This window comes from Coregonus clupeaformis, chromosome 27 (genome assembly GCF_020615455.1).
Source record: "Coregonus clupeaformis isolate EN_2021a chromosome 27, ASM2061545v1, whole genome shotgun sequence".
Lineage (NCBI taxonomy): Eukaryota > Metazoa > Chordata > Actinopteri > Salmoniformes > Salmonidae > Coregonus > Coregonus clupeaformis.
The window spans coordinates 32,063,418-32,089,308 of NC_059218.1; the positions used below are offsets into that span (position 1 = coordinate 32,063,418).

At 42.9% G+C, this 25,891-nt stretch overlaps 1 protein-coding gene across 4 annotated transcripts in view; it reads left to right on the plus strand.

The window, feature by feature from the left end:
* The first annotated feature begins 1,250 nt into the window (after positions 1 to 1,250).
* The window catches only part of LOC121541798 (ephrin-B2-like), a 65,348-nt gene continuing 40,707 nt past the window's right edge, over positions 1,251 to 25,891 (plus strand). The window contains exons 1-7 of one of the 4 annotated variants that reach the window (XR_005995796.2): positions 9,706 to 10,120; positions 10,321 to 10,363; positions 10,943 to 11,186; positions 11,715 to 11,836; positions 13,474 to 13,640; positions 13,767 to 13,919; positions 14,054 to 14,957. Coding sequence is in view for 1 of the 4 variants with exons in the window: in XM_041851101.1 (XP_041707035.1) it covers positions 2,176 to 2,324 (149 nt within the window). In the remaining 3 variants the exon portion in view is untranslated. Of the gene's footprint in view, positions 2,325 to 9,702; positions 10,121 to 10,320; positions 10,364 to 10,942; positions 11,187 to 11,714; positions 11,837 to 13,473; positions 13,641 to 13,766; positions 13,920 to 14,053; positions 14,958 to 25,891 lie in introns of those variants that run through there. The other 3 variants (XR_005995797.2, XR_005995798.2, XM_041851101.1) reach the window with 3 other exon arrangements.

Consider the following 25,891-nt stretch of genomic DNA (forward strand, 5'->3'; position numbering starts at 1 on the left):
TCATGTGGTTGTGTATTCCACATCACTATGAACATTTTAAAGATGTTTTGGGGCATACTACAATTACATTTCATACAGGTATGGTCATGTGAAATTGTCCAAGAAGACCACATTTATTTGTATGGTGGCCATATTAGAAAAAGGCTTTTTTGGGGGAAATTGAATTATGTGATGGCCCTGTATCTACAAATCTTTTAAAAACCTTGTTCTATCTGTGTGTATACAATTTGGTGCCTCTATCACCAAAGTTAAAACCAAATACAGGGAATTCTGATATGTACCTTAAGAGGTCAAAGGTAATTTCTGTTGACCTGAACATTCTGAAAATGTGTCTGGTGGGTAACTGTGAATCTAAGCTTTCCAATGATATGATTAAAGGGTAGAAGTGACAACTTGTTGTATAAGGACATTGTTTGTCATAGGATAAAATCCCTATGGGAAACATTTATGGGATGGTGGGATGAGAGTGATAACACATAGAAAGCTACCATAGCAGTGCCGCAATCACACATTTTCCAACTCTAGGGACACCCCTGTCATAATGGTGAAAGGAGGATAGAAATGATATGTGAATAATGGGAAGTTCAGACTACTGTTTCATATTGATTAGAGGGCATTTTTCATCTAGGAATGTTGAGGACAATAGTCAATAGTTGCAACCTGGTCTCAGAGCATTTTGTATTATTCTGTACGTGAAACTGGACTCCATTTAGTATGTTATGTTTCGTATGGTATGTATTAATTTGTGGAATTCCAGCACCCATTTCGTATATGTCACGCATTACAATTCATTATGTAACGAATTTGAGAAAAAGTACAATATGTTACGAATTTGCAAAACGTATGATATGTTACAAATTCTGGTTTGGTTGCTAACGTTAGCTAGGCTAGGGGTTAGGGTTAAGTTTAGTGGAAGGGTTAGCTAACATGCAGTAAGTAGTTAAAGTTTAATTAGCAAAAATTATAAAGTCTGTGATGAGATTCAAACTCGCAACCTTTGGGTTGCTAGACTTCGTTATATGCGCACCCATCCACACCGACCAACCACCCTATTTTCGTTTTTTCCTTAAGTAACCATCTGTCTTATGTACCCATATGAAACGTAACAGGCTATCATACTAAATGTATTATGGATTTACGTGCAGAATAATACGAAATGCTCTGAGACCAGGTTGACCAATAGAGCTACACTCTGGAACACACACATACAGGCTGACATAGACTACTCTAGTCTATCCCTCCCCCTTCTCCTAGCTGCTCTCTATCAGTGTGAAGAACAGTGCGATATTTTGAGGGCAGCGCGTTGAGGGAGAAGGATGCAACGAACCCAAAGCGGTATTGTGAACAGAGAAGAGAGCTCATGGGAAACTGGCTTTGACCAGAATAAGTTAACCAAGGTGCATATTTTTGAATGCGGCAATATTCAAACCGACACTTCGCCTGTCATTCTTGAAGTTTGCTAGAAGAAGTTTAACCAATATTGTGCCATAATAACGGAAAAGATAAAGGACGGATGGAAGGGGCTATTTTTGTCCGCTAAGACGCAAAGGGATAAAATAATGGAGACAACTGTGAAAGCCGTAACGCGTTAAGCGTTGCAGTGCTTATAAGAGCACAGAGGACAGGCAATTTGCGTCAGTGAATGCTCCCTTATACACCATAGTCCAATGTTGTATGAGTGCAGAGGGAAATTGGAGCGAGCAAGCCAGTGCATCCGGATGGCAAGGTGGTCTTTGGCAGTTTGCAAAATAATATAAAAACGCCCGCTATCCAAAAGTATCATTTCAAAGTATCTTATCGGTAGGCATTTACACTGATAATCCAGACAATCGGCGCATATTCATTTGTCCGGAGTGGTGAAATTTGGAGAGTGGATGGACAGTGGCCTTATCATCATGAAATAATGTCCCGTATTGCTGGACACGTTTCAACCCAGAAACCTACATGTGGCTGCTGATGCACTTTAAACTCAAGACTAGAGAGGTTGACACATTGTATCCCCTCACACATTCCAACTACTGTGAGTGTTGTCTCTTGTTTATTTAGTTTTTTGACATTTTTCCTTATGTGATAGCCGAAGTCACGTCATAGCTGTGCACTCTGAGGGGTTTAGTGAACTATTTTCGCAATCTTTGTCTGAATCGATTCCCCGTCACTTATTTTTTCGGGTGTAAAATGGCAGGAGAGAGTAGAGGAGCAGGAATGGCTTTCGCACTTTCGGACGGCTGTAATGGTTTGGGATTTATTTTGATCTTTCTTGTGGATTTACTGGGAATAACTGCAAGTAACATGGAACCTATTTATTGGAATACATTGAACAAGAGGTAAGTGGTTACACTTTCATTTCATATAGACTACATACCGTAGTTTAGATTTGTCAAATTCACCCCAAAACACATTGCTGTCCGATTATGACTGACTGAATACATAATGCAAAGGACACCGTTCCTTTACTGCCGGTCAAAGCATGAGGAACTGTAGGTTGTATTGGTGACATTGCATGCAGTCCGGCAGAGTGGCCTTTGGAGAGACCGATATTGAACGCTTTACAATTACCACCTCATGATGAACATGGGCACCTTGGGGACACTGAATGATTATTTTGTGAGCTTCGATTTCAGGTCTCTAATGACATGGGTTCACTCAATATCCAACTGTAGACTGGGCTATCCTAGGCCTACTTGTTGCTGGTGGAGGTGAGTGGTGATGTGGTTACTGACTTCATTGGAGAGGATTACGGTCGAGGAAGACTGTGCCTGGAGTTTCCTGGCACGTTCTGTCCACCGTAGCCGGACACCGGTCCTAATCAACAGATACGTGTCCTTCTCCTATAGTTAAATATAGACCAGTGTAAAACTATAGCCTACCCTTTCTGGCCATAGAGAGAGCAAGGAGATAGCACTGGGGTTGTTAAGCGTGGGAATGCCTGTTTTTGGCAGACCGTTATGTCAGAGATGTGTGAAAGAGGGGGTGGTCTTCACGCATGATTGCACCCTCATAAAGGGTCGCGTGCATGCCATCCCTTGGTTCGAGCCTCGATCTCCTCCCGCCTGTGCAGACTCATGCTGAGGTTGGAATCCACGCGAAGTGGACATGATGAAAGCCAATGAGAACCTGGCCTGGATTTGTCCAACACTGTTCAAGCAAGTTCCTCTTTTATCAAATAACAATAGATACTGTGGGTCTCTCTACACTGGAACACATACATCTACAGTGTATTGCCAAAAACTGCCAAACCACTCAACAACTTCAAACATGCTCTGACCTGGCCAATGAGCCAAACTGATTAAAGAATCCCACAGTAACCTAACACCCTCACCCTCTTAATCACACACATGCACACACACTGAACAGTAATTAGAATCCATAGAGCAGCTTTAAGTGATAGTCTACTTTCTCTGTGTCTGTTGCTGTCTCTCTTGTTGGCCCTCTTCTGTTGCTGTCTCTCTTGTTGGCCCTCTTCTGTTGCTGTCTCTCTTGTTGGCCCTCTTCTGTTGCTGTCTCTCTTGTTGGCCCTCTTCTGTTGCTGTCTCTCTTGTTGGCCCTCTTCTGTTGCTGTCTCTCTTGTTTGCCCTCTTCTGTTGCTGTCTCTCTTGTTTGCCCTCTTCTGTTGCTGTCTCTCTTGTTTGCCCTCTTCTGTTGCTTTTGTCTAGCCTCCTTTCTCATCCTATCCTGGTTAAAAGTGTAAAAGTAAACAATTGTTTTAATAGTAATTTCACAGGCTTTTTCACCTCACCTGGAAATCCTTTGTAAACCATGTTTTACCTTTTCACTGTCTGTATTTCACCTGTTATAATTTGGGCAAATAATTAAAACTAATTCGAATTTATAGCGCAGCTAGAAGGGAATACAGTCTGTGTGCTCAACCCACCTCTGTTCTCTCTCCATCTGTCCTCTTCTGTCACTTTCTCTGTCTTGTCTGTTGCTGTCTCCGGTAGGGTTGGGCTGTAACCAGATTTTCATACCGTCATACTGCTTCTGTACCATACCGGGGTATACGTATTACTGGAAGTGCACACAAGGGGCGCTATTAAAAAATATATACATACTGAACAAAAATATAAACGCAACATGCAACAATTTCAACAATTTTACTGAGCTACAGTTCATAAGGAAATCAGTCAATTTAAATAAATTCATTAGGCCCTAATCTATGGATTTCACATGACTGGGCACGGGCGCAGCCATGGCTGGGCCTGGGAGGGCATAGGCCCACCCACTTGGGAGCCAGGCCCAGCCAATCAGAATGAGTTTTTCCCCACAAAATGGCTTTATTACTGACAGAAATACCCCTCAGTTTCATCAGCTGTCCAGGTGGCTGGTCTCAGATGATCCCGCAGGTGAAGAAGCCGTGTGAGGAGGTCCTGGGCTGGCGTGGTTACACGTGGTCTGTGGTTGTGAGGCAGGTTGGACCTACTGCCAAATTCTCTAAAACGACGTTGAGAATTTAACATTCCTGCAGTCAGCATGCCAATTGCGCGCTCCCTCAAAATTGAGACATCTGTGGCAGTGTGTTGTGTGACAAAATTGTGCTCTTAAATGTGTAATGATCATGCTTCTTGATATGCCACACATGTCAGGTGGATGGATTATCTTCGGAAAGGAGAAATGCTCTCTAACAGGGATGTAAACTAATTTGTGCATAATATTTGAGAGAAATAAGCTATTTGTGCGTATGGAACATTTCTGGGATATTTTATTTCAGCACATGAAACATTGGGACCAACACTATATATTATGTTTATTTTTTATTCAGTATGTGTGTGTGTGTGTGTATGTATATATGTGTGTGTGTGTGTGTATGGATGTGTATGATGTGTGTGTATATATACACACACAGTGAGGGGAAAAAAGTATTTGATCCCCTGCTGATTTTGTACGTTTGCCCACTGACAAAGAAATGATCAGTCTATAATTTTAATGGTAGGTTTATTTGAACAGTGAGAGACAGAATAACAAGAAAAAAATCCAGAAAAATGCATGTCAAAAATGTTATCAATTGATTTGCATTTTAATGAGGGAAATAAGTATTTGACCCCTCTGTAAAACATGACTTAGTACTTGGTGGCAATCACAGAGGTCAGACGTTTTTTGTAGTTGGCCACCAGGTTTGCACACATCTCAGGAGGGATTTTGTCCCACTCCTCTTTGCAGATCTTCTCCAAGTCATTAAGGTTTCGAGGCTGATGTTTGTCAACTCGAACCTTGAGCTCCCTCCACAGATTTCCTATGGGATTAAGGTCTGGAGACTGGCTAGGCCACTCCAGGACCTTAATGTGCTTCTTCTTGAGCCACCCCCTTGTTGCTTTGGCCGTGTGTTTTGGGTCATTGTCATGCTGGAATACCCATCCACGACCCATTTTCAATGCCCTGGCTGAGGGAAGGAGGTTCTCACCCAAGATTTGACGGTACATGGCCCCGTCCATCGTCCCTTTGATGCGGTGAAGTTGTCCTGTCCCCTTAGCAGAAAAACACCCCCAAAGCATAATGTTTCCACCTCCATGTTTGACGGTGTGGATGGTGTTCTTGGGGCCATAGGCAGCATTCCTCCTCCTCCAAACACGGCGAGTTGAGTTGATGCCAAAGAGCTCCATTTTGGTCTCATCTGACCACAACACTTTCACCCAGTCTCCTCTGAATCATTCAGATGTTCATTGGCAAACTTCAGACGGGCCCTGTATATGTGCTTTCTTGAGCAGGGGGACCTTGCGGGCGCTGCAGGATTGCAGTCCTTCACAGCGTAGTGTGTTACCAATTGTTTTCTTGGTGACTATGGTCCCAGCTGCCTTGAGATCATTGACAAGATCCTCCTGTGTAGTTCTGGGCTGATTCCTCACCGTTCTTATGATCATTGCAACTCCACGAGGTGAGATCTTGCATGGAGCCCCAGGCCGAGGGAGATTGACAGTTATTTTGTGTTTCTTCCATTTGCGAATAATCGCACCAACTGTTGTCACCTTCTCACCAACCTGCTTGGCGATGGTCTTGTAGCCCATTCCAGCCTTGTGTAGGTCTACAATCTTGTCCCTGACATCCTTGGAGAGCTCTTTGGTCTTGGCCATGGTGGAGAGTTTGGAATCTGATTGATTGCTTCTGTGGACAGGTGTTTTTTATACAGGTAACAAACTGAGATTAGGAGCACTCCCTTTAAGAGTGTGCTCCTAATCTCAGCTCGTTACCTGTATAAAAGACACCTGGGAGCCAGAAATCTTTCTGATTGAGAGGGGGTCAAATACTTATTTCCCTCATTAAAATGCAAATCAATTTATAACATTTTTGACATGCGTTTTTCTGGATTTTTTTGTTGTTATTCTGTCTCTCACTGTTCAAATAAAATAAACCTACCATTAAAATTATAAACTGATAATTTATTTCAGTGGGCAAACGTACAAAATCAGCAGGGGATCAAATACTTTTTCCCCTCACTGTGTATATATATATATTTATTACACAAACAGTTGAAGTCGGAAGTTTACTTACACCTTAGCCAAATACATTTAAACTCAGTTTTTCACAATTCCTGACATTTAATCCCAGTAGAAATTCCCTGTCTTAGGTCAGTTAGGATCACCATTTTATTTTAACAATGTGAAATGTCAGAATAATATTAGAGAGAATGATTTATTTCAGCTTTTATTTCCAAGTGGGTCAGAAGTTTACATACACTCAATTAGTATTTTGTAGCATTGCCTTTAAATTGTTTAACTTGGGTCAAACATTTCGGGTAGCCTTCCACAAGCTTCCCACAATAAGTTGGGTGAATTTTGGCCCATTCCTCCTGACAGAGCTGGTGTAACTGAGTCAGGTTTGTAGGCCTCCTTGCTCACAAGCTTTTTCAGTTCTGCCCACAAATGTTCTATAGGATTGAGGTCAGGGCTTTGTGATGGCCACTCAAATACCTTCACTTTGTTGTCCTTAAGCCATTTTGCCACAACTTTGGAAGACCCATTTGCGACCAAGCTTTAACTTCCTGACTGATGTCTTGAGATGTTGCTTCAATATATCCACATAATTTTCCTTCCTCATGATGCCATCTATTTTGTGACGTTCACCAGTCCCTCTTGCAGCAAACACCCCCACAGCACGATGCTGCCACCCCCATGCTTCACGGTTGGGATGGTGTTCTTCGGCTTGCAAGAAATCCCCTTTTTCCTCCAAACATAACGATGGTCATTATGGCCAAACAGTTCTATTTTTGTTTCATCAGACCAGAGGACATTTCTCCAAAAAGTACGATCTTTGTCCCCATGTGCAGTTGCAAACCGTAGTCTGGCTTTTTTATGGCGGTTTTGGAGCAGTGGCTTCTTCCTTGCTGAGCGGCCTTTCAGGTTATGTCGATATAGGACTCGTTTTACTGTGGATATAGATACTTTTGTACCTGTTTCCTCCAGCATCTTTACAAGGTCCTTTGCTGTTGTTCTGGGATTGATTTGCACTTTTTGCACCAAAGTACGTTCATCTCTAGGAGACTGAACGCGTCTCCTTCCTCAGCAGTATGATGGCTGCGTGGTCCCATGGTGTTTATACTTGCGTACTATTGTTTGTACAGATTAACGTGGTACCTTCAGGCGGTTGGAAATTGCTCCCAAGGATGAACCAGACCTGTGGAGGTCAAAAAAAAAAATTTGAGGTCTTGGCTGATTTATTTTGATTTTCCCATGATGTCAAGCAAAGAGGCACTGAATTTGAAGGTAGGTCTTGAAATACATCCACAGGTACACCTCCAATTGACTCAAATTATGTCAATTAGCCTATCAGAAGCTTCTAAAGCCATGACATCATTTTCTGGATTTTCCAAGCTGTTTAAAGGCACAGTCAACTTAGTGTATGTAAACTTCTGACCCACTGGAATTGTGATACAGTGAAATATATGTGAAATAATCTGTCTGTAAACAATTGTTGGAAGAATTACTTGTGTCATGCACTATAGTTTGTTAACGAGAAATTTGTGGAGTGGTTGAAAAACGAGTTTTAATGACTCCAACCTAAGTGTATGCAAACTTCCGACTTCAACTGTATATATGAATATATATATATGTGTATATAGTGCTAACATGCCACTCAATGTCATTGCCAAAGAGACTGGCCTTTCGGCAATCTCAACGTTCAATATGCAGCTGGTTTTACGGAGGAGTTGCTCATTGGTTGGTGGAAATATGCTCATTTATGATATAGTTATACTTATAGTTAGTTATAAGCAGTGATGTAGCACACAGCCTCCTGGTGTCTCTCCATCATATTCTACTCTTCTGTTGCGGTCTCTGTCTTGTCTGGTGTCTCTCCATCATATTCTACTCTTCTGTTGCTGTCTCTGTCTTGTCTGGTGTCTCTCCATCATATTCTACTCTTCTGTTGCGGTCTCTGTCTTGTCTGATGTCTTTCCATCATATTCTACTCTTCTGTTGCTGTCTCTGTCTTGTCTGGTGTCTCTCCATCATATTCTACTCTTCTGTTGCTGTCTCTGTCTTGTCTGGTGTCTCTCCATCATATTCTACTCTTCTGTTGCGGTCTCTGTCTTGTCTGTGTGGTGTGAGTGTGTGGGGTTAGGGAGTGCAGGGGGCTTCTGACATCTAAAGCAGAGTCGTGTAGGCTTGGTAAACGACTGTAAACATTTCTGAGTGCAGTCTGTCATCGCTCCAGGGGAAGTTGTTGTACAACTCTCCCCCTCAAATGGGCATTAAAAATTCATCCTTCACAGGCTGCTCAATATTTAATGAATCGCCTGCTAATTGGCTGAGGATAAAAGCCTGCTTAACTGGGCTAAGCGTTTCAGATTAAAACATTTTAAAGATTGGGAAAAGAAAGGAAACACAGATAGTGTCAGGAGACTGAGGATGGGTTAGCGTGAGATTAAGGATGAGCTCTCTGCATCTTCACATTTGTTCATCCTCATTACACTGCCTCATATAGCCAGAGTGTTACACTCCCAGAGTAGGAGTGTGTGTGAGAAAGGAGTAAGTGTGTGTTTATTTGCTTGTGTATTTGTGTTTGTGCATGTTGTTCCCAGGGGTGTGGGTATCGTTGTTGTTGTTGGTGTGTGTGTGTGCATTCCCAATCAGTCACTCAGCATCTGTCTCAGTCGGGGTGTTTAGGGGCGAGCAAGATGAAAGATCATTGTGCGAGCAAACACTTGAGAGAATAAATGTGGTTGAGCGAGCAGAGGACGGGTCCCACTAGCGCAGGCCAGTGTGGTGCAAGCAAATTAAACTTGAGAGCTTGCGAGTATGACTTTGAGCGAGCAGAACTGCATTGTTGCACGCAATAAATTAAATCGAGATCAGAGATTTTTATTCCCCTGACTACATGTCAAGACTCAAATTACTGCATTCACAAATACGCTGCGTCCCCACACAGATGTCTCCTCTCCATCTCACACCAATTTTCCAGTTTGCTCTCCAAAATCCATCTTGCGCTCGGGACTTTTATAACAGTAACATTATACTCAATGAACATTGCCTGTAGCAGTCTACTGAAACGCAATTGGTCAGGTTTTTGGATCAATCACGGCTTGACTGCTCTAACCAGATTTTTTGAGGTTTCCACTAGATGGCACAGACCAAAGTCAACATTGGCTGCGTGAGGATAAGGTTAGGGTTAAAGGTGCTACTCATAATTTTTTTTTACATTTTTGCGTTGTAATTTCAGAAAATGTCCATAATATATCTTCTGCTAATAGTGGAGTGATACTGTTTCACAGTATTAGTTACCCGCCAGTGATGTGATTGGCTGATATTCGCCTATTGATTTCTCCCCCCGGAGCGGCATCAAAATGGGTTCTGACTTTGTGGCGTGAAAATCGCTTTGTCATTTCCAAAACCGCTTTTTGAAGCTGGTTGACCAAACCGAAACTTTTGGCAGCTGTAAAAATGATATTTTCTGTAAAGATATTTCACAGTGATTTAGATGGTACAGTAATTCCCTGCACTATTCAGTGCTTGATTTCTCACAAAAACGGAAATTGAGCAAACAGTGTAGAATTTGAGCAAACAGGAAATGTCAGAGCGATTCCACTAGATAACATAGCCATAAAGTCAGAACAGCTTTCCCATTTTGACAACAGCCGCCGCTCCGGCGGGATAAATCAATAGGCGAATATCACAGCCAATCACAACACTGGCAGGTAAGTTATATTGTTAAACACTATAATTCCAATATTACTGCAGATATATTATGGACAATTTCTGAAATTGGAATGCACAAAAAAATAAAATAAATAAATTGTGTAACACCTTTAGGGTTAGGTTTAAAATCAGATTAAATAGGCAGGGCTAATGAATTTGTGCCTGTGGTAACTAGTGACCACCTATTTTTTTACCACAGAAGAGGAAAGGGTAAAAGGTGAACGATGGCTGACAATAAAGAGGTAAGTTTGATAGTTTTTCAGTAGAGAAACTAATAAACCAACTAGCTTAGCTAATCAACTATGATTTCAGTATTGAAATTGAAGTAGGTAGTTATTTGGTCTTCTGTTATTAAAGCAGGTTATTAGGTTAACGATAGCTAGCTAGGAAGCTAACTAGCTAACCTTAGTTAACTATCTAGTTAACGTTTAACTGTGGTTTAACCAAAGATGGTTTCGTTTTCTATGCCGTCTCTGGTTTAACTAAGAGCATTGTAAGTAAGTCAACAAAGGGATTAGTAGAGGAAGAATAGTATGGCTGGGAAGGAGTGGCAGAATAGGGGGGAGAGGCATGGTGAGAACAGAACACTGAAGTATAGGAACACACAGGGAGGACTCACTGGGGAAGAGGGCTGTGATTGAGGAGGGGAAGTCTTGAGGTCAGGCTCCGAACCAAATAATAGCTAATATTGTAAAATGCTAAGCGCGTACTTTGAGATGACTGAATAGATTTGATCACTTTTAATCTGTCAGCTTTTGTGCAGTTACAATAAATGAGAATGACCTCAAAATGTTTCTCTCTCCATACCTCTTTCCATGCAGGTCCACTGTCACTAATATGTGGTGGTGAAGTCCCAATGGGCAAGGACATCAATCAGTGTCTATTCCATGTTGGTTCAGCGTAATTTCATTGAAATGACGTGGAAACAACGTTGATTCAACCAGTGTGTGCCCAGTGGGGTTGTTCTCTGCTCAGCTGACAGACAGGAGATACAGGAGCCCATTCTGTTCCAAGTAGCTTAACTTGGCTCTCCTCTACGTACAGCACTCTGGGGACTTCCAGCAGGTAACTGTGACATCCACCAATCACTCCCGTAACTTAGTTATTAGTGGTACTGAGAGTTCCTCTATTTTCTTTGACACTGTATGAAGGCATTGTGTATAGGACATTTGTCACGTAGAGAGGATGATGACCAGATGGTTCTATTAAGAGGATGGGTCTACTGAATGTATGTGATAGTCATTGCTAAACAATATGAGTAGTGTAAATAAGGGATTAAGTGAAAACCTATAGGAGGATAGCTCTTCATGAGGAGGGTTGGGCATGAAATGACAGTAGGCTGTTCAATACTGAGCCATACTGACTGACGTGTCGTGGATTGGTACAGCTTGGCTCAATCCAGTCCCAAATCATGTGCTATTACTTATTTGGCTAAATTATTATCCATAGATGCCTCTCTTGATACAGCCACAGCAGTCATAAAATGGACTGTTACCTTGAATGCAACATTTAGATGTTAAAACATTTAAACTCCAATTGAACTCTGTCTATGACATTTCCCAACATCTTATTTGCCTTTCTCTCTCACTCCAGTTGTTCTCAGGAGACAGGTCAGTGTGTGTAGAGAGAACACGTTTGACCAGGTGGAGTCAGGCTTCTACGTCATCGCCCTGGACCACTACACCTACGAGGCAGAGGATGTCAAGTTTGGACCAGTGAGTCACTAACTCATCTTATGCCTTACACAACTCAGCACATACACTGTACAAAAAATTTGGAACACCTGCTCTTTCCATTACATATACTGACCAGGTGAATCCAGGTGAAAGCTATGATCCCTTATTGATGTCACTTATTAAATCCACTTCAATCAGTGTAGATGAAGGGGAGGAGACCGGTTAAAGAAGGATTTTTAAGCCTTGAGACAATTGAGGCATGGATTGTGTATGTGTACCATTCAGAGGGTGAATGGGCAAGACAAAATATTTGTAATGCCTTTGAACGGGGTATGGTAGTAGGTGCCAGGCTTACCGTTTTAGTGTATCAAGAACTGCAATGCTGCTGGGTTTTTCACACTCAACAGCTTCCCATGTGTATCAAGAATGGTCCACCACCCAAAGGACATCCAGCCAACTTCAAATCAAATCAAATTTTATTTGCCACATGCGCCGAATACAACAGGTGTAGACATTACAGTGAAATGCTTACTTACAAGCACTTAACCAACAATGCATTTTTTTTTTATATAAAAAGAAAAATTGTGTTAAGTAAAAAAAATAAAGGCAAATAACTAAAGAGCAGCAGTAAAATAAAATAACAGTAGGGAGGCTATATACAGGGGGGTACCGGTGCAGAGTCAATGTGTGGGGGCACCGGCTAGTCGAGGTAATTGAGGTAATATGTACATGTGGGTAGAGTTAAAGTGACTATGCATAAATAATAAACAGAGTAGCAGCAGCGTAAAAGAGGGGGGGTGGGGGTGTGGGGGCAGTGCAAATAGTCTGTGTAGCAATGATTAGCTGTTCAGGAGTCTTATGGCTTGGGGGTAGAAGCTGTTGAAAAGCCTTTTGGACCTAGACTTGGTGCTCCGTTACCGCTTGCCGTGCAGTAGCAGAGAGAACAGTCTATGACTAGGGTGGCTGGAGTCTTTGACAATTTTGAGGGCCTTCCTCTGACATCGCCTGGTATAGAGGTCCTGGATGGCAGGAAGCTTGGCCCCGGTGATGTACTGGGCCGTACGCACTACCCTCTGTAGTGCCTTGCGGTCAGAGGCCGAGCAGTTGCCATACCAGGCGGTGATGCAACCAGTCAGGATGCTCTCTATGGTGCAGCAGTATAACTTTTTGAGGATCTGAGGACCCATGCCAAATCTTTTCAGTATCCTGAGGGGGAATAGGCTTTGTCGTGCCCTCTTCACGACTGTCTTGGTGTGTTTGGACCATGCACACCAAGGAACTTGAAGCTCTCAACCTGCTCCACTACAGCCCCGTTGATGAGAATGGGGGCGTGCTCAGTCCTCTTTTTTTTCCTGTAGTCCACAATCATCTCTGTGGGAAGCTTTGGAGTCAACATGGCCCAGCATCCCCATGGAACGCTTTTGGCACCTTGTAGAGTCCATGCCCCGATGAATTGAGGCTGTTCTGAGGGCAAAAGGGCGTGCAACTCAATAATAGGAATGTGTTCCTAATATTTTGTACACTCAGTGTATATTGCTCCACCTTCCTCAAACTCCAGTGCCCTACTTTTGTTTACCTTTTTACCGATGTCTATGGATTGTACAAGGATTTTAAGTTGAGACTTCGACTCCATACTAAACCTAATTCCATCTCCTGTATCGTTCTGCCTTCTATAGATTATGTTGATGCCCCAAAGTAAGAACCTGGAGGTCTTCACTAGTTCTGAGGGAGGTGATGTGGCCACAAACAGTGCCTGGGACACCTTCCTGGGCCACTGCTGTCTGGAGAACAACCAGAGGGTGGTCAAGACTTCATCTTTAATGTGTCTGCTCTGCTGCACCTGGTATGGCACCGCACTCGCAACAGTCATGTATGCTTAAACATACTTGTATGCTCATTTGTGTTTCTTAAAGCGGCAATCAGCAGTTGAAACAATAACAAAGAGGACTCCCCACCCTTGTTTCGGTAGAAAGCTGAGGGGCTGGAGAAATGTAACCACTCTCAAATCCATACGCGAGCCATGGATGCAGGGACTGAACATTGCGCCTCCTTCTAAAACCCCATTTGAAGAGAGGACCCAAGGGTTCCTCGCCTCAGACCTACAATGACTCTTCAGAAGGGTGTGAGTAGTGAGGAGTTGAGCAGAGATGAATGGGGACAGAGGTCATGTCATTGTTTTAGATGGAATCTTATGTTGAATGATACATTTATTATCTGTTTGCACTTATCTTTGTTCTACCTCTGCTCTTTCCACAGATGGCTCTGGCTTGCTAATAACATTTGGTCTGACGAGACTCCTCTTTCCACATATGGCTCTAGCTTGCTGATAACATCTAATCTGACGAGACTCCCAATGCGATTTGACTCCTGTATTACTGACTGGATTCAATAAAACTTCCAATGCCAAATTGAAATAATTTCAGATTCTGTCATTGATAGACGATGGTAGTTCCCAATCAGAAAATTACTATAAAACAAATCAGTTTTCCTCAGTGCAATGTTTGGTGAATGCATGGCATTGTTTTGTTCTCAGTCCTGCTGTGTGTACTGATTCAGTTCTGAACGACCATCGAGTCCATCCTCATCACCTCCATCGCTGCAATGGATTGTCTGGTCTGCTGAGAGGGTCATTGGCTGCCACCTGCTCTCCATTGCGGTACTGCATGACGCCAGGGCAAGAAAGCGTGCAGGAAAGATCATCGCTGACCCCTTCCACCCCCTCTGGCAAACGGTTCAGATCAATCATGATCAAAATCTCCCGCCACCTGAGCAATTTCTTCCCCCGCGCTGTGGCCCTCACCAACCGGCCACCTGGTCCAAGATGATCCTCTCATCCACATGGACTTTGCACTATTCATCCACCAACTATGTACCCTGCACTATTCATCCACAGACTATGCAACCTGCACTATCATCCCAGAACTGCACATCTCTTACATGCATATTTTATGATGTAGCTTATAGTGTTGTCTGTTTTTTTTAGCTTAGTGTTCATACTGTATGTGGATCTGTGGAAATTCTGTGTATCTATTTGATCTTTATATTATGTTTATCGTCTGTCTGTATATTCTGTTTATTGTGGTAGCACCATTTCACAAGTTGGGGAAGCAAATTTTCACCATAAAAATTCACATTTATAATAAAGCATTCCGTGCATCTAGCATTGCATTTGCAGACTTATGTAAGATAGCCTACTATTCCTAACGTGATGAGTAGATTGGATAGTCATAATTTAGGCTAATAAATCACTGTTTGCAAAAACATACTCTTCAATGCGTGGCGTAGAGTAGGCCTAGGCTATATCAGATACAGTTCTTGTTTTTATATGGTATGAAGAATGTATGCACTCACTAACTGTAAGTCGCTCTGGATAAGAGCTTCTGCTAAATGACTAAAATGTAAATGTAAAATATACATATTTCATGCAATTCTACTACACTTTATATGAGACATTAGAATAATATTTTTAATACGACATAAATTACAGGGTAGTATAGGCCTATAGGCTACTGCTGACACTGACAAACACAGATCAATAAAAACTAACTTGTCTGCAACCATCTACTCTAGGCTTATGAAAAGGGGAGACACAAATTGTACAATATGACATCCATCTAACCTGGAGGATGACGTTCTTGTCCAAAAACAACGTTTTAAGTGGCACTGGTTGGTTGCGGCTGACCGTTTGCCTTTAACACATTTCTAAATACAATTGTGAGAAAAACAGGACTACCGTTTGGAAAGCAAATGTCTGCTGCTGAAAAGAGAAGACTAATCTGTCTAGAAGATTTTAAAAAGTTCTCAACAGCTTTTGAGCGATTTTGATTGAACAGTTTTTTTCAAAGTAGATTTTCTTGAGATTTTGGCACGAGCGCATCGGCCATCACTGGTGAATAGCCTATGCTTCATCTTCGTCATTGGGTGAGTCAGTGTCACTGCAAAGTTTATTTTGTAGCCTATACTATATACACTGAGTGTAGAAAACAATATAAACTTCCTAATATTGAGTTAAATAGATTTTTTTTCACACCCATCTACACACAATACCCCATAATGACAAAGTGACCGTTTTTTTTTGTGTGTACATTTATTGAAAATTAAATACAGAAATATCTCATTCAAACCCCTGAGTCGATACATGTTAGAATCACCTTTGGCAGCGATTACAGCTGTGAGTCTTTCTGGGTAAGTCTCTAAGAGCTTTGCACACCTGGATTGTACAATATTTGCACATTATTCTTAAAGAAATTATTAATGCTCTGTCAAGTTGGTTGTTGATCATTGCTAGTCAGCCATTTTCAAGTCTTGCCATAGATTTTCAAGCCGATTTAAGTCTAACTGTAACTACGCCACTCAGGAACATTCAATGTCGTCTTGGTGAGCAACTCCAGTGTACATTTAGCCTTCTGTTTTAGGTTATTGTCCTGCTGAAAGGTGAATTTGTCTCCCAGTGTCTGTTGGAAAGCCAACTGAACCAGGTTTTCCTCTAGGATTTTGCCTGTGCGTCGCTATATTCTGTTTCTTTTATCCCCCCAAAAACTCTGTAGTACTTGCCAATAACAAGCATACCCATAACATGATGCAGCCAGCACCATGCTTGAAAATATGAAGAGTGGTACGCAAACATAACGCTTTTATATTCAGGACGTAAAGTTAATTTCTTTGCCACATTCTTTGAAGTTTTACTTTAGTTCCTTATTGCAAACAGGATGCATGTTTTGGAATATTTGTACTCTGTTCAGGCTTCCTTCTTTTCACTGTCATTTCAGTTAGTATTGTGGAGTAACTACAATGTTGATCTATCCTCAGTTTTTTCCTATCACAGCCATTAAACTCTGTAACTGTTTTAAAGGCACCATTGGTCTCATGGTGAAACCCCTGAGCAGTTTCCTTCCTCTCTGGCAACAGAGTTAGGAAGGACGCCTGTATCTTTGTAATGACTGGGTGTATTGATACACCATCCAAAGTGTAATTAATAACTTCACCATGCTCAAAGGGATATTCAGTGTCTGCTTTTTTTTGTTTTTACCCATCTACCAATAGGTGCCCCTTTTTGCGAGGCATTGGAAAACATCCCTGTCTTTGTGTTTGAAATTCACTGCTCGACTGAGGGACCTTACAGATAATTGTATGTTTTGGATACAGAGATGAGGTAGTCATTAAAAAATAATGTTAAACACTATTATTGCACACATAGTGAGTCCATGCAACTTATTATTTACATTTACGTCATTTAGCAGACGCTCTTATCCAGAGCGACTTACAAATTAGTGCATTCAACTTATGATAGCCAGTGGGACAACCCATTTTTTTTTTGTGGGGGAGTGGGGGGTAGAAGGATTACTTTTATATTATTCCAGGTATTCCTTAAAGTGGTAGGGTTTCAAGTGTCTCCGGAAGGTGGTCAGTGACTCCGCTGTCGTGGGGGAGCTTGTTCCACCATTGGGGTGCCAGAGCAGCGAATAGCTTTGACTGGGCTGAGCGGGAACTGTGCTTCCGTAGAGGTAGGGGGGCTAGCAGGCCAGAGGTGGATGAGCGTAGTGCCCTCGTTTGGGTGTAGGGTCTGATCAGAGCCTGAAGGTAAGGAGGTGCCGTTCCCCTCACAGCTCCGTAGGCAAGCACCATGGTCTTGTAGTAGATGCAAGCCTCAACTGGAAGCCAGTGGAGTGTGCGGAGGAGCGGGGTGACATGAGAGAACTTGGGAAGGTTGAACACCAGATGGGCTGCAGCATTCTGGATATGTTGTAGGTGTTTATTGGCACAGGCAGGGAGCCCAGCCAACAGCGAGTTGCAGTAATCCAGATGGGATTGTGCCTGGATTAGGACCTGTGCCGCTTTATGTGTAAGGTAGGGTCGTACTCTGCGAATGTTGTAGAGCATGAACCTGCAGGATCATGTTAGCGGAAAACGACAGGGTGTTGTCCAGGTTCCAGGGTCACGCCAAGGTTCTTTGCACTCTGGGAGGAGGACACAATGGAGTTGTCAACCGTGATGGCGAGATCATGGAGCGGGCAGTCCTTCCCCGGGAGGAAGAGCAGCTCCGTCTTGCCGAGGTTCAGCTTGAGGTGGTGATCCGACATCCACACTGATATGTCTGCCAGACATGCAGAGATGCGATTCGCCACCTGGTTATCAGAAGGGGGAAAGGAAAAAATGAATTGTGTGTCGTCTACGTAGCACTGATAGGAGAGACCATGTGAGGATATGACAGAGCCAAGTGACTTGGTGTATAGAGAGAATAGGAGAGGGCCTAGAACTGAGCCCTGGGGGACACCAGTGGTGAGAGCACGTGGTGCGGAGACAGATTCTCGCCACGCCACCTGGTAGGAGCGACCTGTCAGGTAGGACGCAATCCAAGAGTGAGCAGCGCCGAAGATGCCCAACTCGGAGAGGGTGGAGAGGAGGATCTGATGGTTCACGGTATCAAAGGCAGCAGATAGGTCGAGAAGGATAAGAGCAGAGGAGAGAGAGTTAGCTTTAGCAGTGCGGAGAGCCTCCGTGACACAGAGAAGAGCAATCTCAGTTGAATGACCAGTCTTGAAACCTGACTGGTTTGATTCAAGAAGGTCATTCTGAGAGAGATAGCAAGAGAGTTGGCTAGAGACGGCACGCTCAAGAGTTTTGGAGAGAAAAGAAAGAAGGGATACTGGTCTGTAGTTGTTGACATCGGAGGGATCGAGTGTAGGTTTTTTGAGGAGGGGTGCAACTCTCGCTCTCTTGAAGACGGAAGGGACATGGCCAGCGGTCAAGGATGAGTTGATGAGCAAGGTGAGGTAAGGGAGAAGGTCTCAGGAAATGGTCTGGAGAAGAGAGGAGGGGATAGGGTCAAGCGGGCAGGTTTTTGGGCGGGCGGCCGTCACAAGTCGCAAGATTTCATCTGGAGAGAGAGGGGAGAAAGAAGTCAAAGCATAGGGTAGGGCAGTGTGAGCAGGACCAGCGGTGTCATTTGACTTAATAAATGAGGATCGGATGTCGTCAACCTTCTTTTCAAAATGGTTGACGAAGTCATCCACAGAGAGGGAGGAGGAGGATTCAGCAGGGAGTAGAAGGTGGCAAAGAGCTTCCTAGGGTTAGAGACAGAGTCTTGAAATCTAGAGTGGTAGAAAGTGGCTTTAGCAGCAGAAACAGAGGAAGAGAATGTAGAGAGGAGGGAGTGAAAAGATGACAGGTCCGCAGGGAGTCTAGTTTTCCTCCATTTCCGCTCGGCTGCCCGGAGCCCTGTTCTGTGAGCTCGCAATGAGTCGCCAAGCCACGGAGCAGGAGGGGAGGACCGAGCCGGCCGGGAGGATAGGGGACATAAAGAGTCAAAAGATGCAGAAAGGGAGGAGAGGAGGGTTGAGGAGGCAGAATCAGGAGATCGGAGGGAGAAGGATTTAGCAGAGGGAAGAGATGATAGGACGGAAGAGGAGAGAGTAGCGGGAGAGAGAGAGCGAAGGTTGCGACGGCACATTACCATCTGAGTAGGGGCAGAGTGAGTAGTGTTGGAGGAGAGCGAGATTAGAAAAGGATACAAAGTAGTGGTCGGAGACTTGGAGGGGAGTTGCAGTGAGATTAGTAGAAGAACAGCATCTAGTAAAGATGAGGTCAAGCGTATTGCCTGCCTTGTGAGTAGGGGGGGGGGCGGTGAGAGAGTGAGGTCAAAAGAGGAAAGGAGTGGAAAGAAGGAGGCAGAGAGAAATGAGTCAAAGGCAGACGTAGGGACAGGGACGGCTTGTTCAATAGGGCGATATGGGCGACGCACTGCCAAACGGGAAAAGGAAGGGATTTTTTTTCTAATCAATTATAAAAAAATAAAAAAATAAAAAATTATAAAAAAAAAATATAAATTTATAAAAAATTATATCACGGCAACAGCAGTTATCAGTGTTCACGTCTGATCTGACAGCCACTAAATGTCAAATCAGGCTAAAGTCGTGCTTCAAATGGCCCCGCCCGTTTTTTGGGCGATTTCAGTCAGGTTGAAAATCGCCCAGAAGTCTCTCATAGCCTGTCATGTAAAATCTATTTGTTTCACATTTCAAAGCTTTCAATACATTCTCTATGGGTGTCTGTGGGCTTGCACTTACGCGCTTTCGTCATACATAACGTAACCACGAATGAACGTAACTAAGAAAAGACCAGGTAGCAGCCTCAATCAATTCACTACTACTATCAAAATGGCTAGGCTTCAGTCCAACTTCGATTGTGTCTTTGAAAGAAGTTCCTTTTTGTCGGCGAACAAATGAAGATAAATTGGCAACGAAACAATTAGGACCTCCCAGACCAAATTTAATAATTCAACAGGTTTCTACTAAAGGCGGAAAGTCCTACACCCGAGGATTTTCCAAAAATTGGTACGAACGAAAAAGACATTGCCACTCACTCAACTGGATGACGAGGGATACAGGCTAGCTGTCCGCCGCCACAACGATGAGGTTAGTGTTGATAATCACAAGTTTACTGGATGTGGATATGGTGTAATAAAGGCAGTTTATTCAGAGGTAAATATATCTGGAATCGCGTTCACGGACCCGTTCGTCAAACTCTTAGGGAGCTATAAATTAAGCCCCATTACTTACCATATCAGATAAGAGAAATTGCTGCAGCTACATATATTTTACATCCTGGCCCTACATAGTTCACTATTTGCATCACTTACCAAAATATTAGCGTTTGCTAGCGAAGAGATTTGTTGTGGCAAATGAACTTGGGCTGGGAATTGCCAGGAACCTCACGATAAGATATATGCATCAGCATTGCGAGTCTCATGATTCTATACGTATTGCGATTCGATACTGTGATTTTATTGCGCACCATATGTCTGTTGCAGAGGGATCAGAAAGCCATGAGAACGAAGTTTTGATCAGTCATGGAAATAAAAGTGCTGAAAACTAATTGGCTCCCAATGTGAAAAGATTGAGAACAAGCTATGAAGGAACAATAATGGTGTTTTGGTGCAGGTACAGCCAACTAGCGCTAAAATATTGCGATATTGTCAATACAGTATATCGTAAAGTATCACTATGTAACTCGATTTATTTCACCCCAATCCCTCAAATTAACGGTAAATAACTGAATTGTTTGCCCCACATTTAGCTAAGATGATTAGCTAGCCAGCTAAAATGTTTTATTTAGTTAGCAGTCGCATCTACAATAGTTTACTGTCAATAACATGTCTCCAAAAATGACGTGGTGTCTCCAATTGTGTTGACATTTTACAATTGCAATGCGCATCCATGAGTATCCACTTTCTGTAGCTCAGCTGGTAGAGCATGGTGCTTGTAACGCCAAGGTAGTGGGTTCGATCCCGGGACCACCCATACACAAAAATGTATGCACGCATGACTGTAAGTCGCTTTGGATAAAAGCGTCTGCTAAATGGCATATTATTATTATTATTATTATTATCTGAAGAGAGCCCCGAAACATTGTGTGCAGACATTTTATGCAATAAATGAAGTAGGTTCAATCTAGTAGTTCTGATCTTCTGATTGGTCCTGATGAGTTGGGCGAGGTCACCTCCAGGCTACTGTCACTGTTGCATTGGCTCTGAGTCGGGTTCTCTGTCTTCAAATGTTCAGCCTAAGAGAGGGGATTTTTGTGTGTGTGTGTGTGTGTGTTTAACAGTGATGATGTGTGTGTGTGTGTGTGTGTTTAACAGTGATGATGTGTGTGTGTGTGTGTTTGTGTGTGTGTGTGTCCTCAGAGCAAGAACTCGTGAGTTGGAAGAACTGAGAGGCCTATGGCGTGGGTGTTGTCCTTGGCCACCTGCTGACAAGGCTGACAAGATAGGACCCTTTTGTCCATTGTTATTGGATAGGAACAGAACTTATAACCAGCTCCTGACCTAAATAGATCTTAGCACAACATTTTACTCAACATATCATATTCCATATTCACTATAACAAATATATTTACTACGACATTAGCAAGAACCGCCACATCCTCAGCCGGCTAATCCAGTGTGTGAAGTTTTGCGGAGTGTTTGAGTTAGCTTTGCGAGGCAAAGATGAAACTGAGGGCTCCACCAACCCTGGTAAGCCAACACTTTTGAGATCAGTCAATAAATGCTTCTGGTATTGACTTATATGCTGCCCCTGTCTTCATGTTGTTGCTGGACATATCTTTTTTTTAAATGTGTGTAGGTCACCTAAATCATCAGAAAAATTGCCCCTCCTGAGAATTTTTTCAGGAGCCGCCACTGCGTAGGGAGGTTAAAGTCACCCAGAACTGTGAGGGGTGAGCCATCCTCAGAAAAGGAACTTATCAAGGCGTCAAGCTCATTGATGAACTCTCCAAGGGAACCTGGAGGGCGATAAATGATAAGGATGTTAAGCTTGAATGGGCTAGTGACTGTGACAGCATGGAATTCAAATGAGGAGATGGGTCAGGGGGAAAAGAGAGAATGTCCACTTGAGAGAGATGAGGATTCCTGTGCCACCACCGCGCTGACCAGATGCTCTCGGGGTATGCGAGAACACATGATCAGACGAGGAAAGAGCAGTAGGAGTAGCAGTGTTTTCTGTGGTAATCCATGTTTCGGTCTGCGCCAAGTCGAGGGACTGGAGGGTAGCATAGACTGAGATGAACTCTGCCTTGTTGGCCGCAGAACAGCAGTTCCAGAGGCTGCCAGAGACCTGGAACTCCACGTGGGTCGTGCGCGCAGGGACCACCAGATTAGAGTGGCAGCAGCCACGCGGTGTGAAGCGTTTGTATGGCCTGTGCAGAGAGGAGAGAACAGGGATAGACAGATACATAGTTGACAGGCTACAGAAAAGGCTACAATAATGCAAAGGAGATCAGAATGAAATTGACTAAACATCTGGGAAAGCGAGAGTGCGGGGCCTCCCTCACTTACGTTTCACTGAAACACTCAATTATTACTCTCCCAACCTCCACTTTAGACATTATAATTGTTGTAAACTACAGCGGTTCAATGTTTTCTAGGAATAGACTCTAACTTAGTTTATTCAGCTAGCTAACTTGGTACAGTATTCTTCCGTGAAAACCGCCCAAGGCACTGTATCCTATGACGCCATAGCTAACTAGCAAGCTAGCTTCCAATAACACGGTTTAGCACCAATACACGGTTACAACAAACTATCAATAGTGTGTTAACACGCTAAACAGATCATTCGTGTCCGTGTCTAACGTTGTGTAAAGTTTTGGGGTTAGTTTTGACAGTTGGAGTGAGTACGTCATCAACTTATTCAGCCAGTTAGTTAGCTAGCTAGAATAGTTAGCATATTAGCTAGGCATTGCTCTCTGTCAACGTACCAACCCCTCCTCCCACGGTATGAAACACACAGAGAGAGCCAAGCTAACGTTAACTAGTCACCCATGTCTTGAATTCCTTTTGAACGACTCTGGTTACCAGTATGTAAAAATAAAAATAAATGTAGGTTATAATTGACCCTTAGTAGCTACTGTTAGCTAGTTAAGTGTAAAGCTAGCTACTGAATCGATTTAGCCAGTTCGCGTCTGTCCGAATGGAGAGAAAGCGTCTTCAAACATTACAGCTAGGTCGTTCCAGCTATTGTTTAGTTAGCTATCCAGGCAGCAACAAGCTAGCTACATTTTCGAGTACAGTAGCTACTAACTACCTAACGTTAACGCTTCAGATAATGAGGTTAGAAAAACAGCTGAATGGTAGGTAGCTAGCTGGCATAATTACAGGTACTCTTAAGCGTGAAATAACATTGGAAACAACTATCCACAGTTGCTAAGTTACCAGTAGCTACCCGCTAGCTAGCTAGCTTTATTGGTCCAGGTAGTGGGTTAGCTAGCCTCGTGCTTCACCGGGCTCAGCCAAATACAATACTTACCTACAATAATTACCTACAATAACTACCTAGATAAACTACCTACAATACCTAACTACAATACCTACCTACAATCTAAATACATGGTTTAAGCTTTACTCGACACCATATAAAGAAGAAGCCAAGCTTACCTCCCACTTAGAGAAACACAACCTCACCCCATCGCCACCTCCTGTTGTTAAGAAACATTTTACTCCTGAACTTATTTAGGCTTGCCATAACAAAGGGGTTGAGTACTTATTGACTTAAGACATTTCAGCTGATCATGTTTTTATTTTATTTTATTTTTTCTAAAAACATAATTCCACTTTGACATTATGGGGTATTGTGTATAGGCCTGTGACACAAAATCTCAATTTAATACATGTTTAATTCAGACTGTAACACAACAAAATGTGGAAAAAATCAAGGGTTGTGAATACTTTCTGAAGGCACTGTATAACCTATCTTAAACTAAATATGGAGCACACAATTAAAAAGACAGATTTAACTTAATTTAGCCAATGAAAATGTCTCAACAGAATGAAAAATAACACGTTTTGCGTATTTAAAGAACTGGTTTATATTAATAATAAGGCTAAAATAATAACAATGATATACAATAATAAAATGATAAAACAAATGATTATACATATGAAAAAATCAATAAAGTTCCAAAATTGCATCCTACCTGAATAGCGAGCTGCACAGTAGCCTGCATTTGGCCATTTGTGTGGTATTAAAACATATTATGCTAATGTCTTCTACCATGTAAATGATGTAGAATTGCATGAAATGCGTTTATAAAAGGCTAAGAAAATATCCACACATTTTTTTGGCCCATGTGTGGAAATCCTAAAATACGTACCTGCTCAACTGTATGCCACTACACAAATGCTATTATAGATGCATGCAAGGCTTTATTATAAAGTGGATTCCCCCCCTCCAGCACCCCCAACTCAAAACATCTTCCTGCATCTATGGATCTGTGACAATGATGTTCTGCTCGCTCAAAGTCAATGATGTTCTGCTCGCTCAAAGTCAATGATGTTCTGCTCTCTCAAAGTCAATGATGTTCTGCTCGCTCAAAGTCACACTTGCAAGCTCTCATTTAATTTGCGCTCCCAGTGCACTCGCTGGACCCATCCTCTGCTCCTTCGACCACATTTGTTCTCTTTCAAGTCGGTGTTTGCTTGCACAATATGATGTTTCATCTTTCTCGCGCCCGTTTGACTATGGAATCGGATTTGACGCCATAAGTCTCGCCTTGTTTGCTCATCCAATGGTGAGAAACAATTCACCCTGTCCAGTCCTCCTGTGACACCCGAGCCCGGCTCCACGAGGGGGCGAAAGGGGTTTAGCCCCTTCAGTTGAAACTTGTGCCACCTCAGTTTTAGTTTAATGTCTCTATATAAAAATAGCAAAAAAGTTAAAATGATTGAGTGACAGGTTGGTGCAAAATCTGTATCTCCACTGCGCTGTGTCAGCACTATAGACAGAGCGCACGGCGGAGTGTGTGTTTGTGTTGGGGGGCTATGAAAAGCCACTGGGTGGTTACAGATGACTCCTTTGTTTTTCCATAAAAAGCGGGAAAAAACGCTTCTCATCTGTGGTAGGCTACGTGAATAACGTTGTAGGCTACGTGAATAACGTGGTAGGCTACGTGAATAACGTGGTAGGCTACGTGAATAACGTGGTAGGCTATGTGAATAACGTGGTAGGCTACGTGAATAACGTGGTAGGCTACATGAATAACATTGTAGGCTACGTGAATAACGTGGTAGGCTACGTGAATAACGTGGTAGGCTACGTAAATAACGTTGTAGGCTACGTGAATAACGTGGTAGGCTACGTGAATAATGTGGTAGGCTACGTGAATAACGTGGTAGGCTACGTGAATAACGTGGTAGGCTATGTGAATAACGTTGTAGGCTACGTGAATAACGTGGTAGGCTACGTGAATAACGTTGTAGGCTACGTGAATAACGTGGTAGGCTACGTGAATAACGTGGTAGGCTACGTGAATAACGTGGTAGGCTACGTGAATAACGTGGTAGGCTACGTGAATAACGTTGTAGGCTACGTGAATAACGTGGTAGGCTACGTGAATAACGTGGTAGGGTAAGTGAATAACGATATACGCCTCCACCTGTAATATTGGATTTTGATTTATAAGGATGGGGTCAAGTTAAGCCTGCAGTTAAAGCTGTTTCACTCAACTCTGCCTCACGCCCCACCACTACAGAGTTTAGTTAGCTTCTTAGCTAGCTGTAAAAGGTGTTAGTGTTATTAGCCTATTTTGCTCTAACTGGCT